This window comes from Rhamphochromis sp. 'chilingali', assembly GCF_963969265.1.
Source record: "Rhamphochromis sp. 'chilingali' genome assembly, chromosome: 15".
Taxonomy (NCBI): Eukaryota; Metazoa; Chordata; class Actinopteri; order Cichliformes; family Cichlidae; genus Rhamphochromis; species Rhamphochromis sp. 'chilingali'.
Genome location: NC_137942.1, coordinates 4,435,365 through 4,451,397, shown reverse-complemented (window position 1 = coordinate 4,451,397; position 16,033 = coordinate 4,435,365). Strand labels below are relative to the sequence as shown.

At 39.9% G+C, this 16,033-nt stretch overlaps 1 protein-coding gene across 3 annotated transcripts in view; it reads right to left on the bottom strand.

The window, feature by feature from the left end:
- Window positions 1-6,630: 6,630 nt before the first annotated feature.
- LOC308411712 (somatostatin receptor 3) overlaps window positions 6,631-16,033 on the bottom strand; it is a 49,996-nt gene continuing 40,593 nt past the window's right edge. For 2 of the 3 annotated variants that reach the window (XM_080905710.1, XM_080905711.1), the window contains exon 2: window positions 6,631-13,326. In XM_080905710.1, the coding sequence (XP_080761836.1) occupies window positions 11,838-13,289 (1,452 nt within the window). In that variant the 5' untranslated portion in view covers window positions 13,290-13,326 and the 3' untranslated portion in view covers window positions 6,631-11,837. The remainder of the gene's footprint in view (window positions 13,327-16,033) is intronic. The other variant, XM_080905709.1, reaches the window with a different exon arrangement.

Sequence of the window (16,033 nt, the reverse complement as noted above, 5' to 3'; positions counted from 1 at the left end):
TTGGTTCAAAGTCCAGTACTGCATTAAACCAACCATCCCTCAACGTTAATACACTTCTTACACTGCTTTGTAACAGTCATTAATATTGTCTTTGGGGCACATTTCATTTGTGTTCAAAAGCAGAGCACCAGCTGCATGGAGAGATTACTGAAGATGCTGGGCACAAGCCCAGGGCCCGAGCTGGGAAGTCTGAGCATAATCAAAGGGCTACAAAGAGATGCAGCAGAACAAACAACTACATAGTGACACAAAATTATCACAAAGATATGGAGAATGCCCAACAAAGGATGCCAGATGACCATGAAAACAACCTCAAAAACCAGAGAACTGCAAATGAGCTACAGGGAGACTGGGCCTGTTGAAGACTTAGTGAAAAGCTCAGAGAGAAACACATGGTGCTGAGGATGCTGAGACAGAGCCAAGTTTGCTGTTTACAATTTTTACGCTAATCTTAGCTACAGCAGCTGAACTATTAGATTTATATCTACCATAAAATGCATAAGAGCATCAACACACATAAACTAAACAAACCTGTGGATTTTCCTTAGTTTGTATTACTTTTTCATTCATACAGTCAGAGAAATAAGTATTAGAAAAAAACATGAAGAAAACCCTTTACAGAAAAGTTATGAATTGATTTGCATGTCACTGATCGGAATAAGTATTTGATCCCCAGGTACTTGGTGGAGAAACCCTTGTGGGGAAGCACAGCTGATCACCGGGTTTGCACACATATCAGGAGCCGTGTTGTCGCTCTCCTCTTTACAGAAACTCCCTAAGTCTTTGAGGTTTCTTGGCTGCCGCTTGGCAATTCGAAGCTTCATCTCTCTTCACAGATTTGTGATTAAGGTCTAGAGACTTTGGCCACTCCTTTGTTGGCTTGGTGGTATTGTTTGGTTCAGTGTCATGCTGGGAGACACATCTTCATCATTCTGGCTTTTGGAAGGAGAAGCTCATCCATGATTTTGCAGTACATGGCCCCATCCATTGGCCCCTCGATGTGGTGAAGTTCTGTTGTACCTTTAGCTCAGGCTGTACATTTGCCTTCTTAAGCAGAGGGACTTGGTGGATGCTACAAGATTTCAATACATTACTGCACAACGTGTTGCATTTTGCAGATGCTGCCCACTCTGATTTTCTTCCAAACTGAAGCTTCCCCAAATGTTAACAGTGCTTTATATTCAGTTGTCAAACCAGCTGAGTTGTGGGATGGTTCTCAAAAAGGATCAAGGCCGAGCATTCCACACAGCTGCTTTATCCTTGGGAAAAATGCATGTAATCATTTGAAACAGAAGTCATGTGGTCATCCTCTTTTTCATCAGTGTCCATCTTCAGGATACAACACTTTAAAATCTCTGGAATGGTGCATCACACTTTAAATTCTTTTCTCTTGAACGCAACATTTAAATAAGGAGTTCAATACAAAAGCTTTACAAACCTACCTAGACCTACATCTTATCCGAGACCTTGGACGATAAAACCATCAAATCTAAATTTAAAGGTCATAACTGAAGACTTATTTGCACAGTATGTTACACTGAAAAATAAGGGGACACATTGGACAGGAAGGTCTGATTACTTTCCCAGAAAATTAATTTCCTGGATTCTGTCTTTTTTTCTAATTCATTTATTTTAGATGCATCAATTTCTGCCATTTTCAGAAATCAATTTGTGGTGGAAACCTTATTTATGCAAGAAAAATACAAAAACCAGGCACCAGCATGAAGCACAACATTTACTGGAATATAATGTATTCTTTATTGCTTTCTGAGTCAACACACACAGATAAGACTCTTCTGTCCTCCCTTTTGTTTGCTTTGTTTCTGAGATGAGTTTAATGAGCTGACATGTCTGACACCTTCTGAGTCTTCTATAAGGAAACAACCATGCATGTGTCACCCTTTCATGAACAGTTGACTTATTAGGCTGTGGACTTTTGTAACCAAGTTTAATACTTCCTCCAAATGAAAGACAAAAAGTATTTAGGTTGATTAGATATTTACTTTAACAAGGAGTTGAATAGATGTACCTAATAAATTGGCTGGTGAGTGTATATTTACTTTCTGTAAAAAGCGTAGGTGCCAAAGGCCACAGAATATTTGGCTCTTTCCATTTAATTAATTTATTTTCTGTGATTAATTTATTTCTATTTCTTATGGTTGACATCGACTGTAAATAATGGCCAGGACAGAGCTGATTAGCAAATAAAAGACCCATGACTGAAATGGAAAAGACTAATAACGTGACTGAAATTAGTGGTGGTGGTGGGGAGGGGGGTTAGCAGTTTTTCCTGATTTTTAACAGGGAGGACAAACACCTGTGTTGCTAATACTTGGATCTGTCTCTGGAATCTGTAGTTGTGCAAATAAATGTGTTTAGATTCTTCGTCTGAATAACTGACTGAGTCATAAATCCAAACACTGGAACTGCAGCAGCACTGCTAGGAAAAAAACCCCCAAAACGACAACAAATAGAAACTCTGCTCTAACCGGCATCCAAGAGAACTGTGAGACTCATTTGTCCCTGATGGTTTGAGTCGAGTCAGACAGTCTGACGAGAGGAAATATAACACGAGACACATACTGTTGCTATGCACCGAAGCAGCAGTATGTGTCTGTACACTTCAGGTAAAGGTTGATTTCTGAAAATAAAGACTCCCCCTCATTTGTGTTAGCTGTGTTTTAAAAGCCTTCAGTGATTAAAATGCTTGCATGTTTGTACATGTTTCTGTTATTTTAAATGTGCTGCAGAATCAGCTGCAGTTGTATAACGTCTTCATTAGGATCGTGTGGGGACCTTGTTGTGCTTGTCCTCTTGAGCTGATGACAGTGTTCACTCTGAGTTTCCATAGTTTCTCCTGCCAAAAAAGTGAATAATCGCCTATTAGAGTTAACTTGAGTCTTGGTCCATATTATACGTGGGTGAGAGCCTGTAGGCAGAGAATCAGAGTGAGTCATAGTGATGCCACCAGCAGACCCATCAACTGACTATCACCTCTCCATGTACAGTAAGCGCCGCTGGAGGAGGGGGGGGTCACACTATATTTATAGTCTAACAAACTGTAGTAAACAAGAGCTCTGCTCGGCCACAACAAATCTCCACTCTCATCAAACTGCAAGCCACAGGGGCCGGGCAATATAAAGTATGTGCCAAGCAAACCCAGTTTTAATGTGTCTTTAATGACGGTTTTATGCTCCTCTGAGGATCATTGCAGAAGGCTGTGCGTGGGCTGAAGACCAGCAAGCAGCGGCAACTCGATAAAACTGAACAGAAGCATTGTTTCATTGTATTTACAGCTGGATAAATAAAACATGCTGTGAGGCATGTTTAGATTCATGAATGAGCCACGGGACGTTGGGTTTCCATTAAAGATACAGAGTTGTTATCACATTTACTGACAATTAAATTTATTGTATCACCTGCAGGTTTTTTTTAGTTGGTGGAAAATATGAACTGTAATTGAAATAAAATAATTTTTTTACTTCAATTTTTGAGCACCACGTGTCCACACAACCACCTAAATCTTTGGCTTCTGGTGTATCAATCACTTCCATGGCCAGGAGTATAAACTCAAGCACGTACGCATGCAGACTACGTGGTACGCTGTCATGTAAAGTTTGGTGGAGGGACGATTATGGATTGGGCTCTGGTTTTTGTAGTCATTTCTTTCGTTGCCAAGTTTCAAAAATGGTGGTTTTGATTTTCGTGAATGAGACACTCTCATGACTCATCAAGTAATGCTACTGGCAGTAGGTACTAAAGGTATGTGTCTTTTAATACCTGTTTGGATCGCTTGGAACCCCAGCCGAGCAGGTACTAAACAAGTACCTGGTACCTGGTACCATGGAAAAGGGGCTAAAGATGACTGTGATTAGCAAGGAGCAGATCTGACATTGAAACTAATAAGTAAGCAAGTTGTCAGCTACACAATAAAGAATACTGTAGTTTTGTCAGAGATTATTAGCCAGGTAGAACTCAAGCACCTGGCAAGTAGGTGGTTGAGGTGCCCTAGTAGGTACCCTAACCCAAGTTCAGTGCATTTATTTACAGTGAGATAATGGTCTATACAAAAGATCAGCAGCTGTGTTGGTCCCAGTTTGCACAGGCAAGAATATCCTCAGATCTACCGTTTCTGCAACGTTCACCAATGTAGGGTTATTGAGGAGGACAACAGAATCATTCTGACAGGTACTATAACACAAGAAGGTGCCAGTGTTCTGGTAAACCATCCTACTTTGGCAAACTGTTCTACCGCATGTAGTTTATGCACATTTCTGCTGTCACAGAATAATTCCAGCATAAATTTAAGTAGGTAGGACGGTTTGCCATTTAACTTTACCCATCAGAGTATGATTCTAGCTCATATTCATAAAGGTAGGACGGTTTAGTCAGGATGGTTTGTGAGGTAGGATGGATTCCCAGAACACTGGGCTTCACTAACTGTTGCTCTGTAACGATCCAGTGAAGACTGAATATCTGCCACTGCCTTACGTAGTGGGAACAAGCGAGGACCTCAGGATCAGGTGCGTGATTGTTTCAGGTGTGTGGAGGCAGAAGGCAGGAATTCAGGTGGAGTTTCTGCGCAAACATTTAACCACACATATACATACGCACACTCACACAAATATGCACATAAAGAACATAGTAGAGGTAGATCGGTTCAGATAGAAAGTTGTGAGTCAAGAGGTGAGGACAGGTGGACAGTGACAACTTTAACCTCCTTTTTACTGTAATTGAGAGAATAAGTTGTACAAAATAAGAACTGAAACTAGAGAATGAAAGCGTGAACTCATCAGGAAAGTGTTTACTGAGGTCAGACAGAAGGTAGACACGGAAACACCCCCTCCAACTGCATCTACCTCTCCATCAGCTCCCCTCCTCAGGATATGTCCTAAGTCCTTGACTGCAGCGCTGCATCCGCTTCTAATCATATCATCAAGTATGAAACAGGGGTGGGTCTCATTAGGGAAAACAAGGACCTGTCCTATCAAGAGCAGGTGAAGTGATTGGTGGACTGATGCACTGTCAACAATCTGATCTTAAATGTTAAGAAGACAGATGAGATGAGCATTGACTTCAGCACAAGCCAGCCCAGGCATTCCCCATTCATCACTGACAGTGGAGAGGAGGAAGTCAATAGTATCAAGTTTCAGTGGTGCAGATAACCGATAGTCTTGACTGGTCACTTAATACATTATTACGGGTTAAATGGGCTCAGCAACTGCACTTCCTGTGCCGGAAGAGGAGACCACACCTTTCCCCCTCCTGTTCTCACCACCAGTGTCCTGACCAGCCATCTCCCTCTGGTTTGTGAGCTGCACGCCATGATAGAGGAAATCTCTGCAGAGTGTGGTGAGGACTGCAGAGAAGATCATTGTGACTTCTTCCATCGAGGATGCTGTGCACAGACGCTGTCTCAACGGAGCCCATAACTGCATCAAAGCCTCAGCCCACATTCACCATGTACCAGCCGTCCCCCCTCCTGCCCACAAGCAGCATCAGGTCCAGGTTCTGCAATAGCTTTATGTATGGCAATTTCATGCCTCAAATGGTGAATGTATACTGGATTTCTATATATTCATTTCCTAATATTCTGTACAGTTTTCCCTACAAATAATAATGTTTATGTTTATTATAATCTCACATGTACATATCATATATACTTAAAAAGTGTTTTTATACCTTTAGACTTAGATTTGTTTATTATCTATATGACTTCCAGACACGGTGGGAAGATCTTTTAGACTGGCTTCTTCTTCCTTGGTCCTCCATTTGTCCTGTTTCCTTAAGTTTTTAAGGACATGCTGCACACAGTACCTGTATATCTTACGGTTTCAGCTAATATCCTGATGCATGTTCAACAATCCACGTATATAGGCAAACGTTAGAAAGGTGATTCAGGTTATCTGGATGCAGTGTTTTTAGTGAGACAGATGTTTCACAACCAACTGAAAACAAGTGGAAAAAGCAGCCAAAGAAAAACATTGAAAGAACTTCTGAAGGTGTGAAACTATTGCTCAAGAGCACTTTAAAAATTACAAGCAAGTCTGACTCCTTGGAAGTAAAATGAACAGTGGCTCAAGGTTTTTGCACAGACCCATACATTTTATGAATAATCACTCCCCCGATACTGGTGCCATGATTAAAGTATAAAGTAAGTTCGTTCTGGGGTTCTTATGCCATAATGTTTTAACGTGTTTCATTTTCTATTTCCATTTTCAGTATAAATGAGCTGTCATTTAAATGCAAGGTGCTGTGGAGTAGCATGGATCTGTGCTTCTTTGACGGGGTTTGTACAACTGTGTTTTCCATGCAGAATTTTACGCCATTGCTTTGCCAGCAGTTGTGAACTGAGGGCGTAGTGTTTAGTAAATCCACTTTAATTACTACTTTTTTAGGGTAGGAAAAAGAAGAAAGGCAGGTCAGTAGTAAATTTTAAGCAATATTTGGCGTTTAATGGAGATCCTCTTCCATGAGCCCCAATAAACCTTTGTATGCTCAATAGAGGCAACTTGACACTGTTTGTGAGTAATGAACAAAATCATTTTTACAGTTATGTGAAAAAAAGTCTGTGTGTAATCACACCAAAGTGCAAACAGTGTGTACAGGAGTCCATTCACATGTACCGGAGTCTGATAAAGAAAGGACGCCTGTCTGGCACATAGCTTTACTTTATGACAATTAAAACACACAAAATTACCAAGAATGCACACCAACACAAAGCCAGTGTGACCAAGTTTGTTTTACATGATAACTCACATTCCCGAAGCAGCTCAGTACACCACAAAGACATAACTTCAGATAAGAAAATAGTAACTTATTAACTTTTTAAAATCTTTTTCAGTGTTGCAGTTATACAGATCATAACGGTTAATTAAGGCGCAGATCCTTCAGAATTATATGTTTAATTACAGCTGTACTGAAATTGATGAGGACCATAAAAACAGTATTGTGGCTACTGCTCAAATATTTCTGGATCCACCCTGGCCTACACACCTCAGGCAGCACGTGTATAATTAATCAGCGAGCCTCGGCATGATGGCTCAGTGTTCAGCTTTCAAGAAACAACACAGACAAATTAGCTCTTTCGCTAAGGTCACAATCTGAGCAGCGACACAGATTAATTTCAAAGTACACCCATGTAATCAGATAATTATCTACATTATTTGTATAGAATCAGTAAGAATGCTGTAACATAAAAAGCCATGCAACTCTGTCTCTTAGAAATTGTCCTTATGAACCATTCCTGCTACGGCAAACACGTTTTCATGGAAACTGAATGCAGCTTGATTTCTTTTATAGCAATAGAAAATAATACAGAACACTCGCTGCACATAGGGATGGGCAATCCGAACAAAAAAGCTACCTGATATTCACTGAGAACTGTTCAAGTGTTCTTCAAAGCTCGTCTCCTTGCACCTGTTCTAAGCGACCGGGACGTGACAGCTTTATCTGGCAGTGTTTGCTCGTCTTCACTTTCATTGACTTTATTTTTAAAGAGTTCCACACAGTCTGACAGCTGTATTGATCTTTAGTGCTGCATGTTAGTTACCAAAAAACCTTCTAAATCTTGAACTTCTGATCTTAAAACTAAATAAGAATCATTACGTAGAAACGAAAAAATATCCACAGGCCTGAATGTCTGATGCAGAATTGGCGCAATTTTAATATCTTTGCCATAAATCAAACCCGCTGGCACACTTTCTGTAACATCTCTGCAAATCTGGTGATGGTTTAGACTTCTACCCTGGAGAAAGTTGCAGTTTCCTTGAATAGTACCGTGTCGTCTATACTGGGCCACACATTACCTTTGGCATCCTGGTTCTGGCCCAGGCTGTATGTCTAATATCCCTGTTCTAAATAGTGGAGTCCCACTTGTCTGGCCTTGAATATCAAAAGTCAAAATGGCAGCTAGAGACAAAAAAAAAATGTTTCCAGGTATAGGGGCGATGTTTTCTTTTCTCTTTTCGCTTAGCTTGATCATATTTTCAATACGAGGGCCCGAGACAGTAAATATCTAAATTACTAAAATATGCATGTTGAAGATTCTGGTGTGGTTTAACTGTTTTGTGGAGCAGTCAGCATGTGTTGGGAGAGTGCTGGAGTTTTATGGGTAAATTCGTCTTCCACATGTGAAAAACTAGGATACAAGTATTGTTTTAGTTAAATTTAGACATCAAAGAAATATGTAATTTGCTAAATTAAAAGATAACATGGGTTTCTTTGTCTGTATGCAGGTGTAATAACATTATTTTAGCAACCTGTGCATAGCAAATAATTCTAATAGTAGGGCAATAAGCGAACCACAAAAATCTTTATTTTAAAACCAGAAATAATTGCAACCCTATGATTATAACCTTACCAACTTCCCTACGTCAAGCAACCTTACTGAATGAACAGACATCAATTTAAAGTATATTCCCTAATTTCTTCTTTATTAATACAGTTTTGTCTCTTTCTTGTGGGAAAATGTTGCCATGCATGGAAAAGTAAACCTGTCAGTTAAAAAGCAGTGTCGGTGTGAACTGTGGACGTAGTATTTCTATAGATGGAACTGCTGCGATCAGCCACCCACATCTGATATTATCTTAAAAACCCTTATGTTGCAAAAAAAAGCATATTATATAAAATCTGAATATGTTATTTGCAGACAATAGCTTGAAAGATATGAATAACAATATCCAGCAGAAAATTTATGAAGCATTTTAAACTGATTTCAAGGTCACTGGTTAAATATTCAAGCTTTTCTGCAGCATAAGGAGAAAAGTGAATGTGTGTTTTTCAGCACCTTGAATTTTTATTTCTGAGGCTTAAAATGAAACAACTTTAAGGCTGGGTCAGTCTGTCAGTGGTTTTAAGTCTTATTAAAATAATGAGTAAACATTTGGCCCGCTACCTGAGCAGCAGGTACAAGAAATTTAAGAGAATTTGTTACATTCACTGTTTGGCTTGAAATCATTGGATACCTGCCTTCACTCAACAGACTGCTCTGACACTACCCATATGGAAAAGAAATCGAAAAAACTTATAAAGACTTGCATCAGATTTGGCTTGCCTCATATAGTGAATCATATAAGGCTAATGGAAAAGATATATATAAATCTTATAACGTTTGTATCTGTCTTGTGTGAAACTTGTATGAAAAGCATACAAGAGTGAAAACAGATATAAGATCCCCTGAAAAATTATATAAATGAAACTTGTATGTATTGGATACTTCCTAAAACAATATATGAAAGTAATGAGAAAGTGGACACTTTCATAAGTAAATCAAATAAGGGTATAAAAGCCTTCAGTATGATTATATATCAGAAATGGGAGGGTTTTTTTTCTCCTTCTATAATCTGAGTGTCAGGTAGAAACAAGTTTCATTTGTTTCAGTTTGCTCATTTTAAGTTTTAAATTTAAAATTATATATATATATGATCTGTATCTATAGGAATATAAATAAAGGTGAACACTACATGAAAAATTCACAGCATTTCCGCTTTCCAGTGTGATTGCGGTTTGACTCGTGTGAGCCGGCGTGTCGTCATCAGAAACGCGCGAGACGCTCTGGATGAAAGAACTCGGTCCTGCGTCATGCTTCACATCTTCACGGTGAGGAACTACGACACGGACAAATGATGCAAGCGAGGGAAACCTGGATGACGCTAATGGAGTTTGCGAGTGCCTGCAGCAGCTTGATCTTCATTAGATCAGAGATTATACTGAGTTTAAATGGGGCACTGAAATTAATGAAAAAAATATAGAATATTTAAATTTAAAAAATGGTTTTCCTATGAACTTTTCCTTTTTTGTTGGCATGTTTTAGAACAGCAACTTCTGTATGTCAGCGGTTATTAGAAGCACTCTCATTCTGACAGCAGCCTCAGGGCTTTCACACAGGTATCGGTTCAGCACTGACAGATTAATGGATTCTCTAATATCTCTTTGACTGTCACATCAATCCAGCCGTTATTATAAAGCACTTTGGTTTTATGAGGCGGCTTTTTCAAATTATTTTACGTGCACAACTGCTGCTCTGATGACACACTGGAAGCAGCTGGATAATAAGATTTTGTAATTATGCTGGATCTAAAACTGTTAAAGTGTTTGATTTCTGAAAGCAGGGCTGGAAGCTCTACGAGAAAATTCCTACAGCATGAGCGTGGATATGCTCATCTTTTATATCTAACGTTTATTACTTAATATGGCCAAAGCTTCTAACAGTGGGGTCAGAAGTTTTGGCAAAGGCACAAATCTTGTCTTTCATACAAACGTTATTTGTGGCGTGGTGGATATCAGCCTCTGAGCCAAATCCTGAATGATGGCACATTTCTAAGATTAAATCTCGGTGGGATTAAGAAATAGATTTGAGGAGATTCCTGGCCGTTGATCCAAAAAGCTGATTTGACCTTAGTTATCGCTTTGATTTCTGACGTGGTGCTCCATCATCCTGAAAAATGCACAGATTATCACCCCATTGCTCTTGGACCATTGGAAGAAGCTGATCTTTGAGCATGTTTTTCGTATGATCAGTCCTTTAAAAGCAAGCAGATAACCTGAAGCCCACAAAGGGTGATCGACTTGAAGCACTGATAATACAGAAATGGATTACCATCAATCAGGACTTGGGCCAGAACTGATTATTCACCAGTAAAAAAAAAGAAGCAAAGAATGCTTATGCTGAAAATAATCCAAGTAAAAACTGAAATGACAAAGTGTACAAAACACAAAATGTGTGCCACTGCCAAAACATTTGGTCATGAGTTTAAAATTTCTGTATGTGCGGGGCCAGCCAATCAAAAATTGTCTTGAACAGAGAAACTTGTTTTAGATGGAGGATAAACTGAGGGAAGTGGAAGCTAAATAAGGATTCATCTCAACTGCTAATTGTGTAAAGTTACTCTAGTAGAAGCAAAGAATGAAAATATGAGGCAAGGAAATGAACATAATGGGTCCCTGGAATTTGAAAAAGTGCAGCAGGCTTGGAAAATAATAACATACTAATAATGTAAGTAAGAGAAAACAGTTTTCCACAAATTATATAGTATATAGATAGTTTATATCATAGATCCACAGTTCTCATAACCTTAACTATGCCTTGCACAGAGCCCGGTATAAAGTGTATAAGGATTAATTTAACAGTGCACCATGCATCCAAGGGGTTAAATAAGTATTTAAAGATAAGATATGACACTATTAATGAGATGCTGAGTATGTTTAGGAGCTGGCAGCTGGTGGTTATGTTAAATTAAACAATCATATTCAAAAAATATGTAATACATTGACTTTTTCCTGGATTCACTGAGTGTGAAAATGAGTGCTTTTGTCCTAACCCAATCAGAAACATTATTTTTTTTGCATGTTGTTCATCCACCCCGACCACCTCTTTACCTGTTTGACTCTCTATAGAAAACACAAAGTGTGATCCCGGCAGCAAAATGAAACTAACAGACAAACTAGGATTTCTAGGAGCTGGAGCTGCAGGCATTTGGTTTTATAATAGTTGCAGTAACAACACCCATGTCATCAACCTAGATGGCGACTGAAGCTTAAATACAGCCAAACCTGAGCAAATGATTTTCACATTATGGAATATAACAGCTTAAAAGAGCAGAAAAAATGGTGATCAAACCAATTAAAGGCACATATTTGTACATACAGGCATGCATATAAACAAAATTTACATTATAAACATGCTTTTTAATGTGTACACTGATGAAAAAATGTTAAGACCCACCCAAGTGTTCATTAATGGGTTGTTATGGGGGTTTTTTTTGGCTTAGAAGCAGGCCACCCTGTATTGTACTCACTCCACATCGGTCCCATAAACTTAAAGTTCATATTTTACACTAGAGGTAACTTATCTCCAATGATGCGCTTGGTTCCAAGTTTTCCTCTGGTAGCGTTTTAGTGCTCCCACCCTTGGTTCCGTTGAGAAGCAGTGGGACAGTCAGGGTGGCCCCGTTGGCGTCTTTCCCTTTCGCATCCCCCATGTTATCCCGCCTATCTGGGGAGCCTAGCTCTGTGACTCCAGGTGTTGCGCCTTTCTCTAAGAATAACGGCTGCGAGCTCTGCAGCTGGTAGCTGCTGTTTCCATTCTGGGCAATTCTGTATATCTCAGTCATTTCTGAAACCACCTCTTCATCATCATCCTCTTCATCCCTGATTGCTCGTCTCAGGCTCTCTCTGGGCATGAGCGCCCTCCTGCCCTCGTCCTGCTGCTGGTGCTCCAGGGGCTCGTGGTTCTCCACCTTCCTCGTGGAGCGGCAGAGGGCTTTCCGGAAACCCCGCTTGAAGTTGTCTGACAGGAAGCCGTAGACGATAGGGTTGGCGCAGCTGTTAGCATAACCGAGCACTACGACAAAGTAGTAAAGGCCCTGGTACTCTGGTGGCAGGGCCACCAATAAGTTGATGATGTTGAGGGCATAGAAAGGTAACCAGCAGAAAACAAACACAGCAACAACAATCACAACCATGCGTGTCACTTTCCGCTCTGACTTTCTCCGCTTGGTCGAGGTGGCGTGGACTTTCTTCCCCGAGCTGCGGATCTTGAAGACGATGAGCAGGTAGCAGAGGCAGATGATGAGAAGAGGGCAGAAGAATCCAACAGTGGAGGTGTAAATGATGAAAGCAGCCCTCCAGATGTTAGCCGGCTGGGGCCAGGCGATGTTACAGGTGCCTCCTGCTTTCTGGATGTTAGCAAAGATGACCACTGGCAGAACAACAAGGAATGACAGCGCCCACACGGTGCCATTCACCACTTTGGCCACCTGAGGCCGCCGCCACTTAGAAGACCGAATGGGGTGGACCACGGCGAGGTAGCGATCGATGCTCATTACGGTCAGGCAGAAGATGCTGGTGAACTGGTTGATGGAGTCGACAGTCATGACCAGTCGGCACATGAAGGAGCCGAAGGGCCATGACTGGAGCGTGTTCTGCACCGCCAGGAAAGGCAGGCCGAGCATGAAGAGTTCGTCGGCGATGGCCAGGTTGAGAATATAGATGTTTGTCACGGACTCTATCTTTGAGTAGTGCAGAACAATGTGAATCACTAAAGTGTTGCCGCCCAGGCCGATGATGCAAACAATTATGTAAATGAGTGGGATGAGGACCCCTGCTACGCTGGGACCCGAGAAGGCATCAGGGGCGGTGGAGTTGGTGGAGTTGAACAGCGTGTCGTTCAGATCGCTGTCGTTGAACATGAGCGGAAACAGTGGGAGACCCGGCGAGGGGCTCGCAAAGCTGCCGTTCTCCCACGTCTCAGCCGTCATCTCCAGGCCGGAATACGACGCGTCACCCATGTTGCTTTGTGATCTCAGCTCCCACCCATCTGTTCTGCTGAAGCAAAGAAAAATAAAATAAAGTCACTGAACTTCATAGCTGACATTTTTCAAGTTTCTTTCAGAAAGCAATGAAAAGAAATGGAAAAACTGTTTTTCAAGGACATGACAAAGGGTAACAGTACTTTTACTTTAATATTAAAGCTCTTCACACTCAGACTAAGAAGTCATCAATAATAAGAAATATTAACCTGAATATATATTTACCATGATGTACTATGATGGCTGAAGTGGTTAAAGTCTATACAATTTGTAACTTTGTATAAATTTACTGGGTCATTTTAAGAAATTTCATCAACAATTTTTTAAAACACAAAACAGTATGCTTGTTAATAGATAAGTGTAACACTAAAGAATTTACTATTTGATTGAAAATGATGCTCACAAGGTATCCCAAGCTATTTATTATTTGTGTGTACTGAATATCATTTTTAATATTTTATATATATATAATATTATTTTTTCTAACTATAAGCTTGGTCTGATTTTTTAAAATACTGCTATAGTTGTACTTTCAGCAACTTCCTTATTTTATGAAGCCGAGGTACTGAGGTTGGACTTAGAGGCATAAACCTTCAGATGCCCATCTCATCCTGGTTTAAAACTGGGGATTCTTTGCATGTAAAACACACATTAACCACATGAAGACAGTATTTGTTTTTCTTGGTATAACTCCTATATTTCTGTTCTGTCACCAAATAGTTTGTTGCCATTCAGGCCACTAAACATTATTTTTTGCTATTTGCAGGTTTAATAACCTAAAGCCGGCCTTTCACTTAATGACTTTTCGATTTCACAGATGCAATAAAATCCATCCAGTCTTCCAATAAACTCATTGGGGTTTCCATTGTTGTAAAAACAATGGAAACAATTGATTGCTTGATGCTCATGGGACCCGACTCCAGCAGAGCTGTTTAAACCCATCTTTTTCTTGTCTTAATGTTATAGCGTTATGTCTCAACTTGTAAATGGTGAATTTCTTTAATGTGAATGTGGTATGTGTTGACATGTCCACAGTCTGTGGTGGCTTCTCTTCTTCATTTAGGTTTTTTGCTTTTCTTTTGTGTACACAAAGGCAGCTGTGGCCCAAAGCTCCTGTTCAACACGTTTAACCCCTCGGCCATAAAAGGTGGGTGGGCGGGGTTGGTAGTGTGGACACCCAAGTTTGCGAATAACTCGGGAACGAGGTGTTGTAGGATTTTGAAATTCATACCATAGGTGCAGCTACTAAACATCTTGGACGACTTTGAATCTCAGTGACCTTGAACTCAAGGTCAAGATAAGAAGTCAAGCTTTCAGAAAATCACCTTGGGTTTTCAAACTTAAATGTGCACCTACTAGGAGGCTGACTAGGAGGAGACAAAAGGTCTCCCAATTTAGTTGTCCAATACATGTAAATAGTAGTTATGTTGTAATTTTGCTAATGAGAAATAAAACATATTTAGGAAACATCTATCTGGAATTATAAAACTTGTGGTAAGATGAAGTGTCTGTATTCTGAGCACAGATTATTAGATATAGTATTACAATGCATTTGTAAATTAAGAGTTAGGGTATTTTATAAAATCAAGCTTTGCAAGTCACTTTTTCACTCCCAAAAAGTGTTGTTAGCCATAATAAGCTAGGCTGTTACATGAAGAGTTAGCAGAGATGTTTCTCAGAGGGTGAGCTGCAAAAAAGAAAGGCTGTAGATAAAATAACGAAAATGGGATAGAAATGGATATGAGATAATGACTCACACAGCAAATAGATAAAGATGCTTGTTTGCAGCATGATTTCACCATGCCATCTATATTTGGTTCTTTTGATAAAGCAGGTAAATTAAACACAGGATATTCTCACACGTGGAAAAAGCAGATAATTGAGATTTCATTAGCAACCCAGCAGCACTCTAGTTAATGTGAACTGGGAACACGCATGGAGGAGAGTCGACTGGAAGACGTAGGGGGGTGAGACTTTGTCATGCTGACCAAACACTGAAGGGAAATAACAGCTGCTACGCTCACCCACACAATCTCTTTCATTTTTAAATGAAGCATGTGAGAAAGAATGAGTATCTGGCATGCTAGAGAAGGTCGTGTTGCTCTGCTTATTGGTCACTGCTGTCCAAACTGAAATGACATATTGTCAAAAATGTTGTACAAGTTGTAGACTGAGAAGACTTTATCTATTAACAGTTGAAGCATTCTGTTGTTTTCAGTGACCTGAAACTAGGATAGCTGTACTGAGGTCCAAGAGCAAGAAAAGGTCTGTTGTCCTAAAGAGTTTAACACTACAATTTCAATAGTAAACATAAACATCGCCCCCTGGTGGCAAATAAATACAGCAATTTAAGGTACATCCGCACTGGTGTCACTTTTCAGCTACATCCATTTTTTATATACAGTTTATGGTACATTGTGATGGACCGAGTTGAAAAAGCAGGAGTCACAGGAATTATTAGAAAACTAGGGTTTCCATTTATTTAACCCCCCAAAAATTATATTTACAAAAGTAATAAATGTTCAGCTCATAAAAGAGGTCAAAGAAACAAAACTCAACAAACCAAATGACTGCCCAAACAAACATAACTGACCTAAACATGAAATGACACACAAGGGTACATACAATGCCTGATCAGACCACTATGAACATGAGGGGTAACTAAACAAAACACAATTGTAAACAACAAAAATGCAGTAGATTCTGGTTCGTTAATAAACTAA